Genomic DNA, 19290 nt, shown 5'->3' with positions numbered 1-19290 from the left:
TCGCATGACCAACACTCCAATTCACTGTTTAAAAAGATGAAGTTCAGAATATAAACATATAAGCTCATAATTTAAAGAATTTAAGTTTCTAAAATTGAAATGTGGTACAAATATTTTTAATGTTTTATTTTTAATTTTCTATCCTTACTTTGTGTCTTTCAAAATATTACTTCAGGGGCACCTGGGTGGCTCAGTCAGTGAAGCATCCGACTCTTGATTTCGACTCAGATCCTGATCCTGAAGGATCTTGACCGTGACCTGAGGCCATGAGACTGAGCCTTGCATCAGGCTCTGAGCTCAGCAACGAGTCTGCTTGTCCTTCTGCTTGTCCCTCTCCCTCTGCCCCGCCGCCACACACACTAGTGTGTTGCGCACGCCCTCTCTCCCTCTCAAATAAATAAATATTTTTAAAAATTTCTGGGGCACCTGACTGACTCCGTTAAGTGTCTGCCTTTGGCTCAGGTCATGATCCCAGGGTCTTGGGATGGAGTCCTGCATCGGGCTCCCTGCCCAGTGGGGAGTGTGCTTCTCCCTCTCCTGCTCCCCCTACTCTGTCAAATAATTTTTTTTTAATCACTTCATAGACTCTCCTACCACTGTTCTCTACCTTTTTTATGCAACTTTTTTTTTTAAGATTTCATTTATTAGAGAGAGTGCAACAGAGATAGAGTGGGGAGGCAGAGAAGCAGGCTCCCCTCTGAGCAGGGAGCCCAACATAAGGGTCTCAAGGCTCCATCCCACGACCCTGGGATCATGACCTGAGCCAAAGGCAGACGCTTCACTGACAGCCACCCAGGCCCCCAACCCCAAGATGGAGTCACAAGCTCCACGACCGAACCAGCGGCCCACTTTGTGCAACTTTTCAAAGTAAATGCTCCGTTAGTGCTTCCTAGAACGAAGAGCCTGTGTCGCATACAACGGATCTTCGACCCGCCCAGGGAATGAAACCATTGACAGTTCCTCACGCATACTGGGCGTCTGGGTCATCTGCAATGACTACAAGTGAGCAGAAATGTTGCAAGATGAAGTATATCTATACCCATAACTTCCCATGCGAATTTAGTCATCGCTGACTTGATCCTTTCTCAAATAGCGGTCTTGAGACAGAGCTCCTACAGCACGCTCTCGCCCCACGTCGAGGGCACACACTCAGCAGTTCCACGATCGTGGGTTCCATGCCTGGTACCTTCACCAGACGGAGGCTCCCTGACGGCCGTTGTGTCGGGCATTCACTCACTCAGACATTTACTGAGCACCTACTGTGGGCTGGGTGAGCGGGACAGACGTCTGCCCACACTGTTGGGCGTGGGGAAGTACTGATAAAAAACTGGTCTTCCCAGAGCACTTCCGGTGTGCTGCGCAGAGATCCCCGTGGGTGGCTGTGTCCTTGGGCTGTCACGGGGCTGGGGGACTGGGCGGTAGTACTCAGGTGCGTGGAGTTAACCCGCAGCAGAGGGCAATCCCCCCCCACACCGTGGGGCTAACCCTCCTCTGGATCCGCTCAGCGCACTCAAGGGAGGCAGGTGGGCCAGCTGGTCACAGAAGTCAGCACCTGGCTGTCTACCCAGCGGCCTCTGCGGTCCCTCCTTTCAGCAACAGTGAAAGCCAAGTCCAACAGCAGAAGAGGTGAACAGGGCAGTGAGCTGCAGGTTGCTCCCCTTTCTCAACTTTGGGGACTCAAGGCCATATCCAAATTGTGGCTTAAAGAAGCCCATTAAGTTCACTGAAGAACCCTGGGCTGGAAGGGCCTGGGGCCACATGCACGCTGGGTCCTTCTGTTTCCTAGGAGACTGCTACCTGCCTGCCAGCTCTTCCTGTCCCCGCCAGGATTCGGGGGACACGGGGACCAGGCGCTGTGAGAGGCCTTTGCACACACGGCATCTCATTCAAGGGAGAGTCAAGAGCCAAGCGAGGGCTCTTTTAGGGTGACTGGTCCAACCTCCTGCTCCCCCTGAGTGTCCAGAGAGAGACTCTCTTCCGGACAAGGACAACCGACAAGTGACAAAGGTGGTGCCCCTCTTGGCTGAGTCTGGCCTGAAACCTGGAAGCAGAATGCCGCCGAGCCTGCGGGTTAGGTGGGAGCGCTCACCCCTCCCGGCCACCCCCTGCCTGCAGCGAGCTAAGAGGTGTGCACCCGGGGGGGGGGGGGGGGGGGGGGGGGGGGAGGGGGGAAGGGAAGTCTCCCCGGGCTCCCCACCCAGGCCTGCCCACCTGGCCCCGTCCATGTAGGGGAGCTGCCGGAAGAAGCTGGGGGGTCCGGGCACCGGCGATACTCATGTCGCCATCCCGTACCTGCCTCTTGCCCGGTGGTGGTGGTGGCGGCGGCAGGCGCTGGAGCCTAAACACTCCCCCACCAGCACTCCCTCCTCTGTCGGACAGGGTACTGCCTGGGCCACAGCCATCAGACCCGGGCCTCCTTTGGGAGGAAGAACCGTGGCTCAGCGCCGACTGGGCATGGCAGAAAAGCAAGAGCTATGGCCCCGCAGACCGGTGCTTCCCGGGAGGAAGTGAGGAGGCCACCTTCACGAGGCAAGGTCCTCCGGACAGGGCTGTGACCCGTCCTCTCTCTCAGGCGGCTCTGACTGAGGCCCGCACTTGGGGTGCTCACCGCTATGGTGAGGGAGTCCCCGGTAACACATCAAGCAAGGTCCTGGCCCTGGGGGGAGCCAGAAGATGGCTGGCGAGGGTGCCCCAAGAAGGCCCAAGCGAGAGCCAGCTGGCGCCTGGGGGCAGCTTCGCCTGGGAGGGCCTGGGGGCTCCAGGAAGGAGGAAGGGAGCCTAAGCCCCCAAAGTTGGGCTGCCCGCAAGGAGAAGCTGTGTAGCCCACAGCCCTGCCCTCTGGACCCCTAGCCAGGGAGGGGACTCCGAGAGCCCTAGTCCCGGGCAGGTGTGGGATGAGGGACAGAATGGGGTTCAAAAAGCTGCTCCGCCGTGAGCAAGCTGCTTGATCCCTCGAAGCCTGTTTTCCATCTGGAAACTGGCCATCCTAATTGCACCGACCCCATATCACCCCGCCCAGCATACAAGCAGCACTCATCAAAGACCGGCCCGGTGCCAGGGTACACACAGGGCTCCGCAGGCACGACCAGGACAGGCACACGGCAGACTGGCCCAACTTGGCCTCACTGCCCACCTGAACCTCAGAGGCAGCTCTGAGGTCTCCCCAGATCCCAATTCCTGCCTTCTTTTCCCCAACCTGCTGTAAGCCACTGCCCCGGCCCCTGCCCCACGACCCAGCCTGGCTTTCCAGCGGCCCCAGCTCCACACCTGGGCACGCCCTTCCCCCTTCCTGACTCCCCTCCGTCTTCAGGATTGACCCCAGGGCCCCTCCTCCGAGAAGCCTTCTTCGCGGAGTCTCCTCATTCTGATGGCACTTTGTATCTTCTGGTCAAAGCCCTCACCCCCAGGCTCGGGCGACCATCTTCGCTCCCTGACAAGGACCAGAGCCCAGTCGCCCCCCTCACAGATGCCCAGCACAGCCGGGCCTGGTGGAGGATACTCTCTGCCGATCTATGTGGCACCAAACTGGCCTGCGGGCCTCCCCCACCCCTGTGAGCTCCTTCCTGTCCCTCGGGCAGGAAGAGCCACAGCTTCTCTCCCTGACCAGCCCTCAGGCACCCAAAGATGCATGGCCAGTAAGTGGACTCAGAACGGGGTCTGGGAGACAGAGTGAAGTTGGGGTCCAGGACCAGAGCTCAGGCCTGAGCCCTGTCCTCTCCTCCCTTCCCACTGCTGCTGCACCTCCATCCTTCTGCCTATCACGCGCGTGTGCGCGTGCGCGCATGCGCACACACACACACACACACGTACGTGATCTCCTGCATGTCACCCTCCTCCAGGAAGGTCTCTGATCTGCAGGGAGATCTGCAAGTGCCTCTCCTCCAACTGAAAATTACCAAAGCTAACCTTTATGGTACGCTTACTACATGCCAGACTTTGGGACTAACTTCTGCTAATTACACCCATTTCACAGATGAGGTAACTGAGGCACAGAGAAGCTAAGAGGCAGAACCAAGATCTGAACCTTAACTTTTTTTTTTTTCCCCTGCTGCTTCCCGAGCACTGAGGGGCTGGGACCCCGTCATTCTCGCTGCTGGATCCTCAGCCGCGGGTGTGGATTCTGTTAAAGAGAACCAGGTCCCGGAACCCGAGGTCCCCTGGAGGCGGGACAGTCTGCTCCTGTTTGGCTCTGCCACATCTCAGCCTCTAGACCCCCACCTGGGACCTGGAAGCTGGGGCCCGGATCCCTGTGCACCGCGGCTGCCCAGCGCAGCCTAGACCACAGCACCTCAGGGAAGGAGCACCAGAAAGATGCCTCACTGGGAGGGGCCAGTTTACTGAGCTGTCTGCGGACACTGGCGACAACCACACCCGCTCCAGGGGTGTGTGTGTGTGTGTGTGCGCGCGTGGGCAGACGGAGGGAGGGGAGTTGGGGGGCGCCCACTGCCTTTGGAGGAGCCGAGGTCTCAGCTGCAGCCCCCATGGGGGCTCCCAGGGACAGCAGTTTCAGATTCTAGGGGTGTGTCTCGGGGGGGACGAGCCCCAGCACCCCCCTCGTTCCCCACGCCCTGCCCCCCTGAAGAGTCCATCAGTCAGGGTTCCTGGAAGAGTCACCCAGCAGGTTCCGGAGGTGGGGGAGGTGCCTGGGCCGGGCCCTTAAGGCACCCCCGGCTGCCTGCACGGCCCACTCCAGGGTCAGCAGCACCATGTCTGCCCCGCACTTGTCCCTTCTTGGGAGCAGCGTCTGGAGATCCCCGTTGTCCTGGGCTTGGCCTGGGTCCGGGTCAACTGGGGAGGAGGGGCTGGCGCTCCGAGGAGGTGGCCGTGTCCCTGTATATCAGGAACTGTATGGAGATCTGGGGGGCCAAAGTCAAGGCCAAACCGAGCAGAGGCTAAGACGGCCACGCTCTTCCCTCCCTCTCACCCCAGCCCTCCCTGAGACGCCAAGGTCTCAAGCTACAGCCCCCTCCCATGAGGCTCTCGGGACAGCTTCCTCCAGGGTCCAGCTTGTACTCCTCTGGCCTGGAGGGACTGATTTCCCCAGATTCCTCAGGGCCTTGGCATAGGCTGAGTCGGAAGCACCCCTCCCTTGCCTTTGCCTGACTCCGCTCTTCTCCTCCAGGCGCTTCAAACGGCACTGCAGGGTCCCTGGCTGAGCTTCTAAACTAAGACAGCCCCTGGGGTGACACCAGGCAGGTTTCCCTGCAGTGCCCAGCACCACCGCGGTGAAGCGTGTGCGGACCACCTCCGCCCCGAGCCGGGAGCTTCCTGGGCCACTCGGTTCTTGCTCGCTGCCGGATCTGGCACCTAGCGGGGTGCTGGGCCCGTGGAGGTTCACTCTGGATGGATGGGCGGGCGCGTGGACGGGTGCAGGGTGGGTGGGTGCTGAAGCCGCCTGCAGCAATGCTGTGCCCGCCTCCTCCCCTGCCCCCACCCCACCCACCCCGCAACCTCCGTCCCCACCGCAAAGGATACAACAGTGTCGAGCAGCAGCACGCCCAGGCTGCCCACGAGCCAGGGCAGGTGGTGCACCACGTAGCTGCCCTCGCTCTCGCCCACCTCCGGGTTTTTGAGCAGCACGCTCAGCCCGTACAGCGTGTTCCCCAGCATCACCAAGGCGAACAGCGAGTAGGAGACACCCCGCGTGGACTTCCTCAGGAACTGGGGGTGGGGGGCAAGGACGAGAGGCCTGGGACGGGGCTCCTGCCGCGCTGCCCCGTCCCACTGAGCAGGGTCTGGGCACGTTTCTCACCATGTGCCCGGCGAGCATGCCCACCACCTGTCCCGGGTCCGCGGAGACCGGCCGCGCCCTGCCCGGGGCCCCCGCCGACGGCCGCCTCTCCTGCCCCAGCACCCCTCACTGCCCCGCCAGCCTCCCCGGCCCCAGCACGCCCCTTGCTCCCCTCCTCTCGGGACTGTCGGCTGAGCCTCTGCCCCCTCACCGGACTCCTGATTCTCTGAGACACACACAGGGCACCTGTGCCCCTCGAGACCGGCCTCACCTGTGCCCACTTCACAGAGGCCGAAACTGAGGGCTGGAGAACTGGATTCACTTGCCCAAGCCAACGGTGAGTTTGAACCCAGACCTTCCGCACCATGACCCCACCCCTTGACCCGGAGGACCCCCTGCCCCGGCCCCAGGCTCACGTTGGTGCGGATCTGAGGCAGCCGGGAAAGCAGGTAGAGCATGCTGGAGACTGAGCCGATGACGAAGCCGATGATCTCCTGCTGAGTGAAGGGCTGAGAGGGCAGGCGCCGCTCAGGGCCCGGGCGGGGCCAGAGGACAGTGCCCTGGGGATGAGCCAGTCCCCCCCAGCCCGCCGGCCCCCCCCCGGCCGCACTCCACCGTCACTGACCCACACCTCACCTTACTGCCCGGCTCCACTGACAGGAGCGTCCGACCCCGGAAGACCTCCCTCCGGGCGGCCACAGGGCCTGTGGTCCTCAGCAGTGGGGCAGCACACGCCATCCCCAAGATGAACAGCAGCGCAGAATTGATGGGGGTAGACACTGGACAGGAGACGTGGGGGAAGCCGAGGTCAGGTAGCAGAGGCAGCAAACCGGGCACGACTTGAGTCCTGGCCTTGCCCTTCCGTGGCTGTGTGACTCCGGGCAAGTAACCCAACCTCTCTGAGCTTTAATGCCTCCTCTGTAGGATGGGTGTAGTAGCACCCTTCTCCTCGAGTCGTAAAGGAGACACAAGGGCAGGAGAGGATCACCCAGAGCAGAAATGCTCGTGAGACAGCCCCACCCCCAAGTGCCTCCATCTGCCCTCCACTCCCGCCCCCTCTCAATCCTCAAGGGCAGCTGAGACCGGTGTCCTCGTCCTCGGTGTCCTCGTCCTCGTCTCCTTAGCTCCAAGCCCAGGGCCAGGTACGGAGGAGCAGCTGAAGCCCCATTTGTGGAATGAGCCTCAAGAGGAGGGAGGTCCCTGTGGTCGCGCCCGGATGCACGAGCCATCCTCCAGCCTCCCTCTCTGCGCTCTGGGACACCTGCTTGCAGATAAGGCCCGTTGCTGCGCTGATCACTGCACAATGGGGAAGCCCACTTCCTCCCGCGCCCCTCCCATTGCCTCGCGCCCCTCCCATTGCCCCACGCCCCACACGCACGCAGAGAGGGGCGCTTCTTAAACTTGTAGTGAAAGTAGAGGGACAGCATCACCAGGTCCGCCAGCACGTAGTACACCGCCGTGTAGGTCTGCAAGAGGAGTGGGAGCCCGTCAGCGGCTGTGGGGCCGACCGGCCTATTTCACCTCTCGGACCTTCTGTCTCCTCCTCTGTCTAGCCCGCAGCAGAGGGCCCGGCCTGGACGGAGGGAGGAGAGGTGGCCGGCGCTCCTCATCAGGGCAGAGTGGGACTCCGGAGCTCAAGGGAGGGCTCTGGTTTGGACCGGGTGGGGTCCTCCCTCTGCCATGGTTGTCCCAGGCGGCCTGCCCCGCCCCGCCCCGCCCCAGCCCCGCGTCAGACCCACCTGCAGGGGCAGCTGGTCAGCGAGGAAGGAGCCGATGAGGTTGCAGGAATCCCCTCCAATCCAGCCCAAAAGGAACCACAGAGACAGCGCCTGGTCCATGTTGCCCGTCCTGCAGGCTTTGATGTACTGGCTGCGGCCGAGGAAGGAGACGCAGGCTCAGGGCAGGAGGGGGCCCGGGCCAGGGAGGCAGGGACGTCACCTGTGAGCCCATCCTGCTGGCAGGGGGAGCTGCGGGAGCCTCTCGGTGCCCCTTGGGGATTCTCACCCGCAGATTCTCTTCCAACCAGGGAACTCAGCGGCAGCCGCATCTTTCCAGAAGCATCCATAGCATTCCTGAGACTCCCCTCCAGAGCACCCTAGAGTCTCCCAGCAGGGACCTGGCGTTTTGTGTCAGGCCCTGAGACGCGTCACAGGGACCCTGCATTCTTTCTTCCATGGAGGGGAAGGGGGGTGGCTGTGGCAGGGACCCGTGGCCTGGCGCTGCCCTATCTTCAGGAGCGGCTGATGATAAGATGGGCCAAACCACAGCCTGTGGCCTTCAAAGGGCAATGTGGCAGGGCTGGGCGATGGCCTGAGTTTGACCTCAGGGCTTTGGATAACCTGGTAGTTTGTATTTTGGTTGTTTTTTTTGTTTTTTTAAGATTGTATTTATTTATTTGACAGACAAAGATCACAAGTAGGCAGAGAGGCAGGCAGAGAGAGAGAGGGAAGCAGGCTCCCTGCTAAGCAGAGAGCCCAATGCAGGGCTCGATCCCAGGACCTTGGGATCATGACCCAAGCTGAAGGTAGAGGTTTTAACCCATTGAGCCACCCAGGCACCCCTGGTGGTTTTTCTCAAAGGCCAAGTGTCAGCACGAGCTCCAGGCTGACAACAGGTGTTAAAGGGTTTCAGGCAGAGGTCTGACTATGAACTCCTTCAGTCCTGCAGACTACCCCCCCACCAACCCAGGGCAGGTCTAGTCCCGAGGCTCCTCCTGGGGCAGGGAGACTCAGGGCACATGGAGGCCAGAAGCCAGGATTACAGCCAGACCCTGAGCCCTCCCTCTCCAGTCTCTCTGCACCTCTATGCAACTGCCATTTACTCTTTTTCTGTTTAACATATATATTTATATATATATAATATATACAAACACACACACACACATATATACATATATTAGAGAGCAGGGAAAGGCAGAGGGAGAGAAAGAAATCTTTTTAAATTTTTTTATAAAGATGTATTTATTGGGGCGCCTGGGTGGCTCAGTGGGTTAAGCCGCTGCCTTCGGCTCAGGTCATGATCTCAGGGTCCTGGGATCGAGCCCCGCATTGGGCTCTCTGCCTAGCAGGGAGCCTGCTTCCTCCTCTCTCTCTGCTTGCCTCTCTGCCTGCTTGTGATCTCTCTCTGTCAAATAAATAAATAAATAAAATCTTAAAAAAAAAAAAAAAAGATGTATTTATTTATTTGAGAGAGAGCGAGCTAGAGCACAAGAGGGGCGTGGCAGAGGGAGAGAATCCCAAGCAGGGGCTGAGCTCCAGGCCCGATATGACCTGAGCCGAAACTAAGAGTCAGCTGTTTACCCGACAGAGCCACCCGGGCATCCCTCGTCTGTGTGTATTTAATTAAAGGGGGACTAAATGGCACTTAATCTTCCCCAAGACCCGAGTCAGAAACTGAGAATGCCGGGTATGGCCCTGGTCCTTCCCATGGCCAAGCTCCTTCCTCCTCCTCCTCCCGTGGACACCCTCCCGCCCCCACTCCCCCCCCCCCCCACCCAGTCTGCGTGCCTCTGTGTCCTACCCAAGCTTGGTTCCCCCTGAATCTGTCATCCCTCTCAAGGATCTTTCTAAAGCCCCCGGCTGGCTGCAATCATTTCGAGCCTCCCGCTGCTCTTCCGGGGAGCCCCCAGGGCCAGCTGTCCCCCTGCCGCCGCCCCCAAGGGAGACCTATTTCCCTTTCTCCAGACTCACCAGCAGCCAGTCTCCCCTCTCCTCTTCCCCTTTGTCTTCCATGGCTCAGGAAATCTCACTTCCTCCCCCAGGCCTGCCTTGACACAAGCTCGCCAGTGTCCCCTACTTCCTCCTTGGTACCACGGGACATCCTAGTCTCTCCTGGACTCAAGCCTCCTTAGGGCAAGAAGAGTGTCCAGCTCAGGTCTGGCACCAGGGAGGCCCCTAATGAAGGTGTAGCCTGTGGCCCTTAAAGCCCCTTCTAGAACATGCGATTTGGCCTTCCTGCCTCAAATCTCGCTTCCTGTCCCTCCAGTCCTTCCCTATGACTCCCAGACGGCCTTTTAAGGATGGCTGGATTGGAAACTCTGCAAAGGCAAGGAAAGCATCTGTTTTGTTTACTTGCAACATACCTACTATGGCACCGGGAACAAGCTAATTCAATGAAAATGTCAAGTCCACAATGAGGTAGTAGGATAACTCCATGGGGAAAAGAACGCCTTTGAAACACCGGGTACTGGGACAACCAGACATCTCCATGCAAAAGAATGAGACTGGACCCCTACCCCATACCATACACAAAATATAACTCAAACTGTAGCAAAAACCCATGAAAAAGAAAACCACAGGCCCAAGATGGGAGTCGCTTAGGCCAAATCAACAAACAGAGGCTTAATAACTAACCTAATCACACAGAAATGTAGCCTTAATGGGTCAGGAATTTTCTGGCCGGTAGTCATGAGGTGATCTATCACACGGGCCCTCTCCATCCCCCACAAAGGAAGATGAGATCATCTACTAAGACCCCCTGCAGGAAAGTGAACTTGCCTGATATAATCCTTCCTCCCTCAGTCATTTCGTGCCCAGCCTCTTTCCTATAAAACCTTCCATTTTATAAAACTCTCGGGAACATCTCTGTTTGCTAGACGGGATGCTGCCCAATTCCTTAATGGCTTGATAACACAGACTGTATCTTCAAATTTAGTCAGGAGGATTTTGTCGGTTAAGTATCAGAGACTTGATTTTGGCTCAGGTCATGATCTCAGGGTTCTGAGATGGAGCCCCACTTTGGGCTCCATGCTGGGCTTGGAGCTGCTTACGATTCTCTCTCTCCCTCTCGCTCTGCTGAAAGAAAGGAAAAGGAAAGAAAGAAAAGGGAAAAAAGAAAAAAAGAAAAGAAAAGAGAAAAGAAGAAAGAAAAGAATATATTTGGTTTTCACCCTATCCCTGGCAGAGAGTTCCTAAAACTCTTGGAATTTCCTAAGTGATTTGAGCAATAAAGGTGCATTTGTTAGTTAATGAGGTGACTTTTGGAAAGCCTCAGTGTGCCCTAAAGATGCGGGCTGGCTGCCATGATGTGATGAAACCCTTGGAACTTTCAGTCCCATTCCCCTGACCTCCGGGGAGCGGAGAGGGGCCGGAGACGGAGTTCAATCACCACTGGCCAATGATGTCATCCATCATTCCTGTGCAGCGAAGCCTCCAGAAGAACTCAAATGGATAGGTTCAGAGAGCTTCTGGGTCAGTGAACGTGCTCAGGGAGAGTGGCGCCCCGGGAGAGGAACCAAAAGCTCCTGGCGCCCCGCCCGCATCCTCAGCCCGGTGCATCTCTCCCATCTGGCTCTTCCCTGTATCCCTTCGTAAAACACCAGTGATCTACTGAGTCAAGTTTCTCTGACTTCCATGAGCTGCTCCAGCAAATTAATCAAACCCAAGCAGGGGATTTGTTGGGACCTCCAGTCTATAGCCGGTCCACACCTGTCAGAAGCAGAAGTGACAACCTGAACTTGTGACTGACCTCTGAAGGGGGAGGGGCAGTCCTGTGAGACTGAGCCCTTTGCCTGTGGGATCTGATGCTGACCCAGGGTATACAGTGTCTGAATGGTGTTCACTGTGTGGCGGTGTGGGAAAAAATACACATGGGCACTGGCATCAAAATCAGGTCAATCTATAAAACTGTTCGAGGAAAAGATAACGCAAGAGGGCTTGACTAGCCCCACTCTGACCTCAAACTTTCTATACTTGATTTTTAAGTACACTTCACACCCAGCACAGGGCTTGACCTCACCACCCTGACATCAAGACCTGAGTCAAATTCTAGAGTCGGAGGCTTACCTGAGTGAACCACCCAGCTGCTCCTTGACCTCGAACTTTCTAATTGATAAAGTTCTTCTTTCTAGTTTATTCCTTAACTCAGGCAGAAGACCCCGTGGGCAAAGGATCCCAGGAAGGGAAGTGGAACTACCTCCTCAAGCAACCAGGACCGTCCTGTGTCTGGGAGATCTGGAGTGACTGAGCCCATGACCATGACCGACCAGACTTCACCGCCCCACTGCATGTTACCGACCGGCCATCGTGCCCAACTTTCCTTATATAATTCTGGAAGGACTGTCAGCACTTGTGAGACAGTCTACGCCAGCTTGTGGGTCTCCTGGTGTTGGCCTCACAGAGATAAACCGCTTTCTCGCTCCACCACCACTCGCGTCTCTGCCGTTGGATTTGGTCGGCGGCGAGTGGCTGAACTGGATCTGGCTACCCGCCTCCCCGCCAGAGCCAGATGCTCTTGTGCCCCTGTGCCCCGGTTACAATCAGGGTAAATCTCTGTCACTTGGATAAGGCATCGATGTTTTTTTAGATATGACACCAAAAGCACAAGCAAAAAAGATAAAAAGAGATAAGCGGGACATCATCCAAATGCAGAACTTCTGTGCTTCCGAGGACGCAATCAAGAAAGCGAAAAGAGAACCAGAGAATGGGAGAAAATACTTGCAAATCATGACGCTGTTGTATCCAGAATATATAAGGAACGTTTGCAACTGAAGTCGCCTGGGTGGCTCAGTCGGTTCAGGGTTTGCCTTCAGCTCAGGTCATGATCTCGGGGTCTTGGGATGGAGCCCCACATCAGGCTCCTTGCTCAGCTGGGGGCCTGCTTCTCCCTCTCCCTCTGCCCCTCCCCACCATTCGTGCGCTCTCTCTCGTAAATAAATAAATAAAATCATAAAAAAAAAAAAGAGAGAGAGAGAACTCTTACAATTTAACAACAAAAGGGCAAATAATCCAATTGAAAAATAGACAAATGGGGGCGCCTGCGTGGCTCATGGTTAAGGCTCTGCCTTCAGCTCAGGTCCTGATCCTAGGGTCCTGGGATCGAGCCCCACATGGGGCTCCTGGCTCAACTGGGAGCCTGCTTCTCCCTCTCCCTGTACTGTTGCCCCTGCTTGTGCTCTCTCGCTGTCAAATAAATAAGTAAAATCTTAAAAAAAAAAAAAAATAGGGTACCTGGGTGGCTCAATGGGTTAAGCCTCTGCCTTTAGCTCAGGTCATGGTCTCAGGGTCCTGGGATCAAGCCCAGCATGGGGCTCTCTGCTCAGTGGGGAGCCTGCTCCCCACCCCCCCCCACCTGCCTCTTTGCCTACTTGTGATCTCTGTCAAAAAAATAAATAAAGTATAATAAAAAAAGACAGAAAGTACGCCTCGATGAGGATATGGACGCACTGGAACCTCACATGCAAGGGAATGGAAATGGTGAAGCCGCTTTGAAAACCGGTCTGACGGTTCCCTGTTAGAAAGAAAACCACAGAAGGCACCAGGCTGGCTGGCAGAGTCTGTGGAGCACGAGACTCTTGATCTCGGAGTTGTGAGTTCGAACCCCACGTTGGATGTAAAGATTACTTAAAAAAATAAAATAAAGGGGCGCCTGGGTGGCTCAGTGGGTTAAAGCCTCTGCCTTCGGCTTGGGTCATGATCCCAGCATCCTGGGATCAAGCCCCGCATCAGGCTCTCTGCTCTGCAGGGAGCCTGCTTCCTCTTCTCTCTCTGCCTGCCTCTCTGCCTACTTGTGATTTCTGTCTGTCAAATAAATAAATAAAATCTCAAAAAAAAATAAAATCTTAAAAAAAAAAAAAAATATATATATATATATATATGCATGCACACACACACACATACATAGAAAACCAGGGGTGCCTGGGGGGCTCAGTTGGTGAAGCATCTGCCTTCACCTCAGGTCATGATCCCATGGTCCTGGAATCAAGTCCCGCACGGGGCTCCCTGCTCAGGGGAGCATCTGCTTCTCCTTCCCTCTGAAGCTCCCCATGTTTATACTCCCTCTTTCTCCTGTCTCTCTCAAATAAATAAATAAATAAAATCTTAAAAGATCATAATAAAAAATAAATAAATAAACTTGCTCCTTGAACACATTAAAAAAGAAAAAGGAAAAAAGAAAACCAGAGGCCCCAAATGACATCACTAGGGCTAGGCCAAATCATGAAACCGGACTTAACAATGTTTTTTTAAACATCTTTGAAAGATTAAACATAGCATTACCCCATGACCCAGCAATTTCACTACGTAAGCATATACCCAAGAGAAGTCAAAACATATGTGCCCACAGAAACTTGCACAGGAATGTTCACAGTAGAGACAAAGCCACATTTATCAGCAACCGGCTGAGTAAATGGTGGCCTGTCGCACGGGGAACATTACAGCGACTGCACAGGAAAGTCTTGAAGAGGTTCTGTTAAGGGGAAGAAGCTGGACTTTCACATGCTCTCTGATTCCATTTACAGGAAATGTCCAGAGTCAGCAAATCTACAGCAACAGGAGGAAGAGGGGTAGTTGCCCAGGGCTAGGAGCTCCGGGGGAAATCAGGGATGACTCATTTCTTTGGGGGTTTCTTTTTAGGGTGATGGAAGTATTCTAAAACGGATTTTGGCATTGGTTATACAACTCTGCGGATACACTAAAAACACTGAATTATACATGTAAATGGACTAATTCTATGGTATGTGGACTATCTCTCCATAAAGCCATTTTTAGAAAATGCTGAGCTCCTGATTAAAGCCTTATCTTTCTCCCTCAGGATAAAGCACCCATTTCCTAACAGTGGAGAAGCCTCACGGCACAGTGTCCTCGGTGACCTCTTCGACCTCCCTTCTCCCCAGGGCCCCTAATGCCCACCCCCTCCAACCAGCCACAGGACTGTGCCCACATGGTGCAAAGGCCCCAGGTCCTTCGTGCCGTCGTCACGGCAAGGCTGGGAGGTCATCAACACCGTGCCCATTTTACAGATGAGCAAGCTGAGGTACAGAGCAGCAAAGTGACTCCCCCAGGTCACAGCGTGTCCCTATTCCTCAGTCACAACAGTGGTCACACTCTCTTGTAATCACGCTCGCCCACCCATCACCAGACTGTCACAGGACAAGGCATGGCAGCCCTCCCAACCCCTGCTTTCTCTCTTAGCAGTACAACCTAGAGCAAGTGACTTAGCCTCTCTGGCTTTCCGTTCCCTCCTAAGTAGGGACAGTTACACGGTTATGAGGCTTAAACGAGGTAAAAACATGACAAGTGCTCAGAACTGAGGTATGTAACGTGCACTGAACAAACAGCAAGGGTTAATACTGTTACTGTCACCTGTGTGTTGGCCTTGGCCAGCACAAGGTGGGGCCTAGGCCGGGCTTCAGGGTAGGGTCCTCCAGGGTGTGCTGGAAATCAGTGAGTGGGAGTGGAGGAAGGAGTCCGTTTGGCCTTGAGTCTGGAGAGGCCCAAGGCAGGTCGGACAGACCTCTCCTCCAGGCAATGCCTGAAGCCATGGCCCCAACCCGCTCCCCTGTCCTGGTCCCGCCCCCCTGCCACCACTCACGGGAAGGTGGATGCTGCAAAACAGACAATCGAGATCAAGCCCAGGCCCACACTGGCCTCATCCCAGCCGTCCTGGGCGCATTCGCCGAACACGTCCCATATCCACCGGCGGGAGCCATTGGGGCAGTCGGAGAAGTTGCCGGGGCCCAGTTTCTTCCAGACCATGGCTGCCGCAGGATGTGGGGAGGACTGTACAGGGAGAAAGAAAGGGGGCCTTTAGCCTCGGCAGGTCTGGATCCTGTCAGCACCACCTCCAGCAACGCCCACCCCCAGTTTCATTGCCCGGCACAGACTGAGCCTCTGAACCGGAGGGCACAATCAGCTTCAAGTACACACACCACCTGTGCGGGGACAGTGCTAGATCAGCGGTCAGGGACAAGTGTGTCCAAATGCCAGTTTTTTTAGCACTGGTCAGTGCTGTGACTCTGGGCAAATGCCTCAGCCTCCCTGTGCCTCAGTTCCCTCATCTGTAAAAGGGGTCCTCACAGTGTCTCCCTCAAGTCCTGCCCCTTATATGAATTCATACAATGAACCCACAGCATCACTTTGTTACAACTCTCCAATGTTTACATTGTTTCTGATCTCTTGTTCTGTAAATTACATCTATAGAGACCAGCCCCCATTAAGTATTTTCTCACTGAAAGTAGGACTGGGGTACCTGGGTGGCTCAGTCATTAAGTGTCTGCCTTCGGCTCAGGTCATGACCCCAGGGTCCTGGGATCAAGCCCCACATCGGGCTCCCTGCTCAGTTCCCACTTTCCCTTACTTGTGTTCCCTCTCTCACTGTGTCTCTCTGTCAAATAAATAAATAAATAAATTTTTAAAAATTTAAAAAAGAAAGAAAAGAAAGTAGGACTGTCACCTACAGAGGGTCAGAGAAGGCAGATGGAGAATAAGAGCCAGGTGGGTCCAGGGCTTGCACAGATGGCTGGCACTCAAGCAGAATTCTCCAGGAGCAGCGTGGGCGGGATAGGGTACCAGGCGACCAGGGCCACTTCCCCGTTCAAAGCCCAAAGTGGCTGGTTGCAGGGCAGGCAGGAAAGTCCCCCTCCCGATGCCCTGGCAGCCTGCACAGTGACTATAGCACTCACTGTCTGTGCGACAGTCCCAGAGAAGGGACAGAAAGCGGAGCCAGACAGCGCCATCTCCACCAGGCGAGACTCACCACAGCCCCTGATTACGAAGCTCTTCACCAGCCCTGGGCTAAATACCTTGCAGGCATTTTACTCATTTTGCCCTGAAGGGGCATGAAGGGGGCGGGGGAGCTCCAAATAGATCCAAGGAACCAGGGAAGTGACTTGCACCCAGCCAGGAAGCGGCAGAGGCAGGAGCCAAACCCAGGATGGGCCCCAAACCCCGACTCCTAGCCACCGTGCCATGCTGCCTCAGGCGTTTCTTTACCTGGATGTGGTAGGACCCCCCTCCCCAGCCTGTGGTCTGGCTGACTGTCCAAGCACCCCAGCAGCCAGAAGGCGGGTGTGTGTGTGTGTGTGTGTGTGTGTGTGTGTGTGTCCCCCCATGCTCAGAGGCTTTACTGGGATCCTCTCCAGCTACCTTCCATTTCTCCCTCTGCCTACTGCTCCCCCTGCTTGTGTGCTCATGCTCTCTGTCAATAAATAATTAAAATCTTAAAAAAAAAAAAAAAAAAGCAAGTTCTTTTGTCCCCCGGTCACCCCCCAACGCCCTTTTTTACAGATTCTGAGTGTGCCGCTCCCTCTCCCCACTGTAATACATTGACACCCTCGTAATTTTCCCGCGAGCTGGGGGAGACTGCCCCCATGTTCCAGGTACGGTTGGGTCGCCCTGCCCAAGCGAGGAACCTGTTTGAGCCTGTCTGTGAAGTGGGGCTGATGACACTGGCTCCTTGGGGTTGGTGGTAGAGATGAAATGCAGGTAAGGAAGACTCTCAGCCCCGGGCCTGACCAAGCCATGCAGGGGGGTGTCGTGAGGATGAGAGGCCAGGAGCTCGAACACCCTGTGGCCACGCTCTCACTCCCTTTCCACCAGGTGAGGGAGGAAATGAAGGGAACGCCTGCCCAGTGAGGGAAGGGGGTACCTGGATGATTGTAGCTTGGCTCACAGGGCCCAGAGCACAGGGCAGGTGCTCCCTGATCTCGCACAGGGCATAAGCACAGCTGGGGACACTGAGACACGCCTGAATCCCAACCAGAAGGGGCTGTCCTCTGGGGGCAGCTGCACACAGGGCCCATCATCTGGAGGTCCTGACCCCATTCCCTGGGGTTCTGGGAATGGGCCCAACTCCTGGTCAGACAGCACTGTGAGGATGGATGTACAGGGTTGCAACAAAGTTTGACTGCATCCAGAGATTTGACAAGGACCACAGCAGGAGTGGGCGCCTTGGAACCACAGAGAGCACGTGCCCAGAATTCAGGCTCAGTGCCTCTGGACTTCAGAAGCAACCCCAGGGGCGCCTGACTGGCTTATCTCGTAGACCGTGCAACTCTTGATCTCAGGGTTGTGAGTTCAAGCCCCAAGTTGGGTACAGAGATTGCTTAAAAGTAAACCCTTAAAAAAAAAAAGGCAACCCCAGCTGATTCTGATGCACTTGGCCATGCTTTGGGAAAACCTACACTGGAGAAGGCATCTCGGGCCACACCTAAGCTCTCCTACCGGATTCCAAGATGAGTCAGGGAGATGCTTCCCGTGATAGCTTCCCAGGGAAGCAGCAGGCCTCCAGGCTTCTGCACATGTGGTCTTTTCCCTTAGGAGTGTCCTCCCCCTGGAAGTCCTGGTAAGGAGACACAGTTCTAACATGCCATCTCAAAGATGCCTTGCAAAGGCTGGCTGGAAGACACCTGTCACCTCTTCCCTCCCCCTTCACAAAGCTGAAGAATGCTTATCACAGTCCTCAGCTACTCCGGCTCCTCAAGTCCACACCCCTCCCTTCACCCTAGCCATGACTGACTCTCAGGGCCAGCAAGACCAGCTGCACAGTAAAGGTTCAGACAGTGCTGAGGAAGAGAGAGGAGACAGAGAAAGAGGGAGACAGACAGGAAAAGGAAGGAGAGGGACAGAGAAAGAGGGACAGACAGGGAAGGAAGGAAGGAAACAAACAAACTAGCTGTGAGCTCAGATGACCCAAGTTTGAGGAGAGAGCACTAGGGAACTGACCTGCTTAATGCCCACAGCATAGAATTCCAGGGCAAGTGACAGCCTCAGAATTCCAGTCTATACAATGGGGGGATAACCTATGTACCCACCTCCTAGGCCGACCGCAGAATTAAATGACAGGATCCAGGCCAAGGGATTAGAATGGAGCCTGGCAGAGAGTAAACACTCAGTAGAAATAGCCAGGGATGGGTATTACTCTGCTTTGGTTGTACCATGTCCCCCCACCACCTTCCCTGAGACCATGGGACAAACCAGCCTTTGGTTAAGGGTTGCAGGGACAAGACGGGCGCCAGTCCCAACACTTCCAAACCCAGCCTCCCCACGTACACACTTCCCAACTCGTCCCAGGCCTGAGCAGGGGAGAGCAATCTGGGATCCCTGTAAAACCACCTCGTAGGTGGAGGGGAGGGGAGTTCCCACTGGCGGCCCACCCCCTCCAGGCCTCCGAGTCCTTGGCCACCTGGTGACTAAGACCAGCGCGGGCCACCTGTTTGGCAGGGATAATGACAGGGCAGCTGCTGGGGTCAGCGCTCAAACGCCGCGAGGCCCCCTCCCCTGCCTGCCCTGGGGAAAACAAAGCCGTCGGAAACGATGGGGCCCGTCCGCCGGAACCAGGAGGTGAAAAGAGGACCCAGACCCCCCAAACCCTGGCCAGGCTGGTCCGAGACCATGCTCAGGAGGGGGACGTATGCTTCTGAGGGTCCAGCTAATCCCGGCCCAGAGCCTCGTCTGCGGATCTCGCGCCGCAAGGAGGGGACAGAAGCCCCAAAACAGTCCAGGGGCTGTAAGAAGTAGTTGGAAAGATGTGGCCGCGACGCCCCAGAGTCCCGACCCGCGCGCCTTCAGGCTTGCCCCCAACCTCAATTCCCACTCACCGTGTCAAGTTCCGCCGCGGGTCCCGGCTTCTGGGCTCTGCCTGCGCCGCCTGGGTCAGCTGACCCGAAGCCCCGCCCCGTCCCGCCCCCGTCCCGCCCCCGTCCCTGTGACACGTGGCTCCGCCTCCTCCGCCGCGCGCAGGGCGGACAGTCCCTGGGGGCGGTGAATGCGGCGAGAGCGAACCGAGCGTGCGCGGTGGGGCGGCTCGCGGCCAGTCCTTGCTCTCTCCTCGCCTCCCGGCTC

General features: G+C 56.2%; 1 protein-coding gene across 3 annotated transcripts; it reads right to left on the bottom strand.

Moving 5' to 3' along the window:
* Window positions 1-4019: 4019 nt before the first annotated feature.
* SLC66A1 (solute carrier family 66 member 1) lies at window positions 4020-19151 on the bottom strand. Of its 3 annotated transcripts, XM_004741320.3 has the most exons (9): window positions 19047-19091; window positions 17671-17788; window positions 15041-15228; window positions 7471-7600; window positions 7110-7197; window positions 6368-6510; window positions 6148-6240; window positions 5476-5661; window positions 4020-4856 (listed from the first exon to the last, which is right to left on the bottom strand). In XM_004741320.3, the coding sequence occupies exons 3-9, from the start codon at window positions 15202-15204 to the stop codon at window positions 4785-4787; spliced, it is 876 nt and encodes a 291-aa protein (XP_004741377.3). In that variant the 5' UTR covers window positions 15205-15228; window positions 17671-17788; window positions 19047-19091; the 3' UTR covers window positions 4020-4784. The 3 variants fall into 3 exon arrangements, with proteins under 3 accessions (XP_004741377.3, XP_012903817.2, XP_012903819.2); XM_013048363.2 differs by lacking the exon at window positions 17671-17788 and having other exon boundaries at window positions 19047-19151; XM_013048365.2 differs by lacking the exons at window positions 15041-15228; window positions 17671-17788 and having other exon boundaries at window positions 19047-19080.
* Between the last annotated feature and the right edge of the window lie 139 nt (window positions 19152-19290).

The sequence above is a fragment of the Mustela putorius genome, unplaced genomic scaffold (genome assembly GCF_011764305.1).
Source record: "Mustela putorius furo isolate JIRA1106 unplaced genomic scaffold, ASM1176430v1.1 tig00003853_pilon_pilon_pilon, whole genome shotgun sequence".
NCBI classification, from domain to species: Eukaryota; Metazoa; Chordata; class Mammalia; order Carnivora; family Mustelidae; genus Mustela; species Mustela putorius.
The sequence above is the reverse complement of the archived record's forward strand: the minus strand, read 5'-3'. Positions and strand labels throughout refer to the sequence as shown.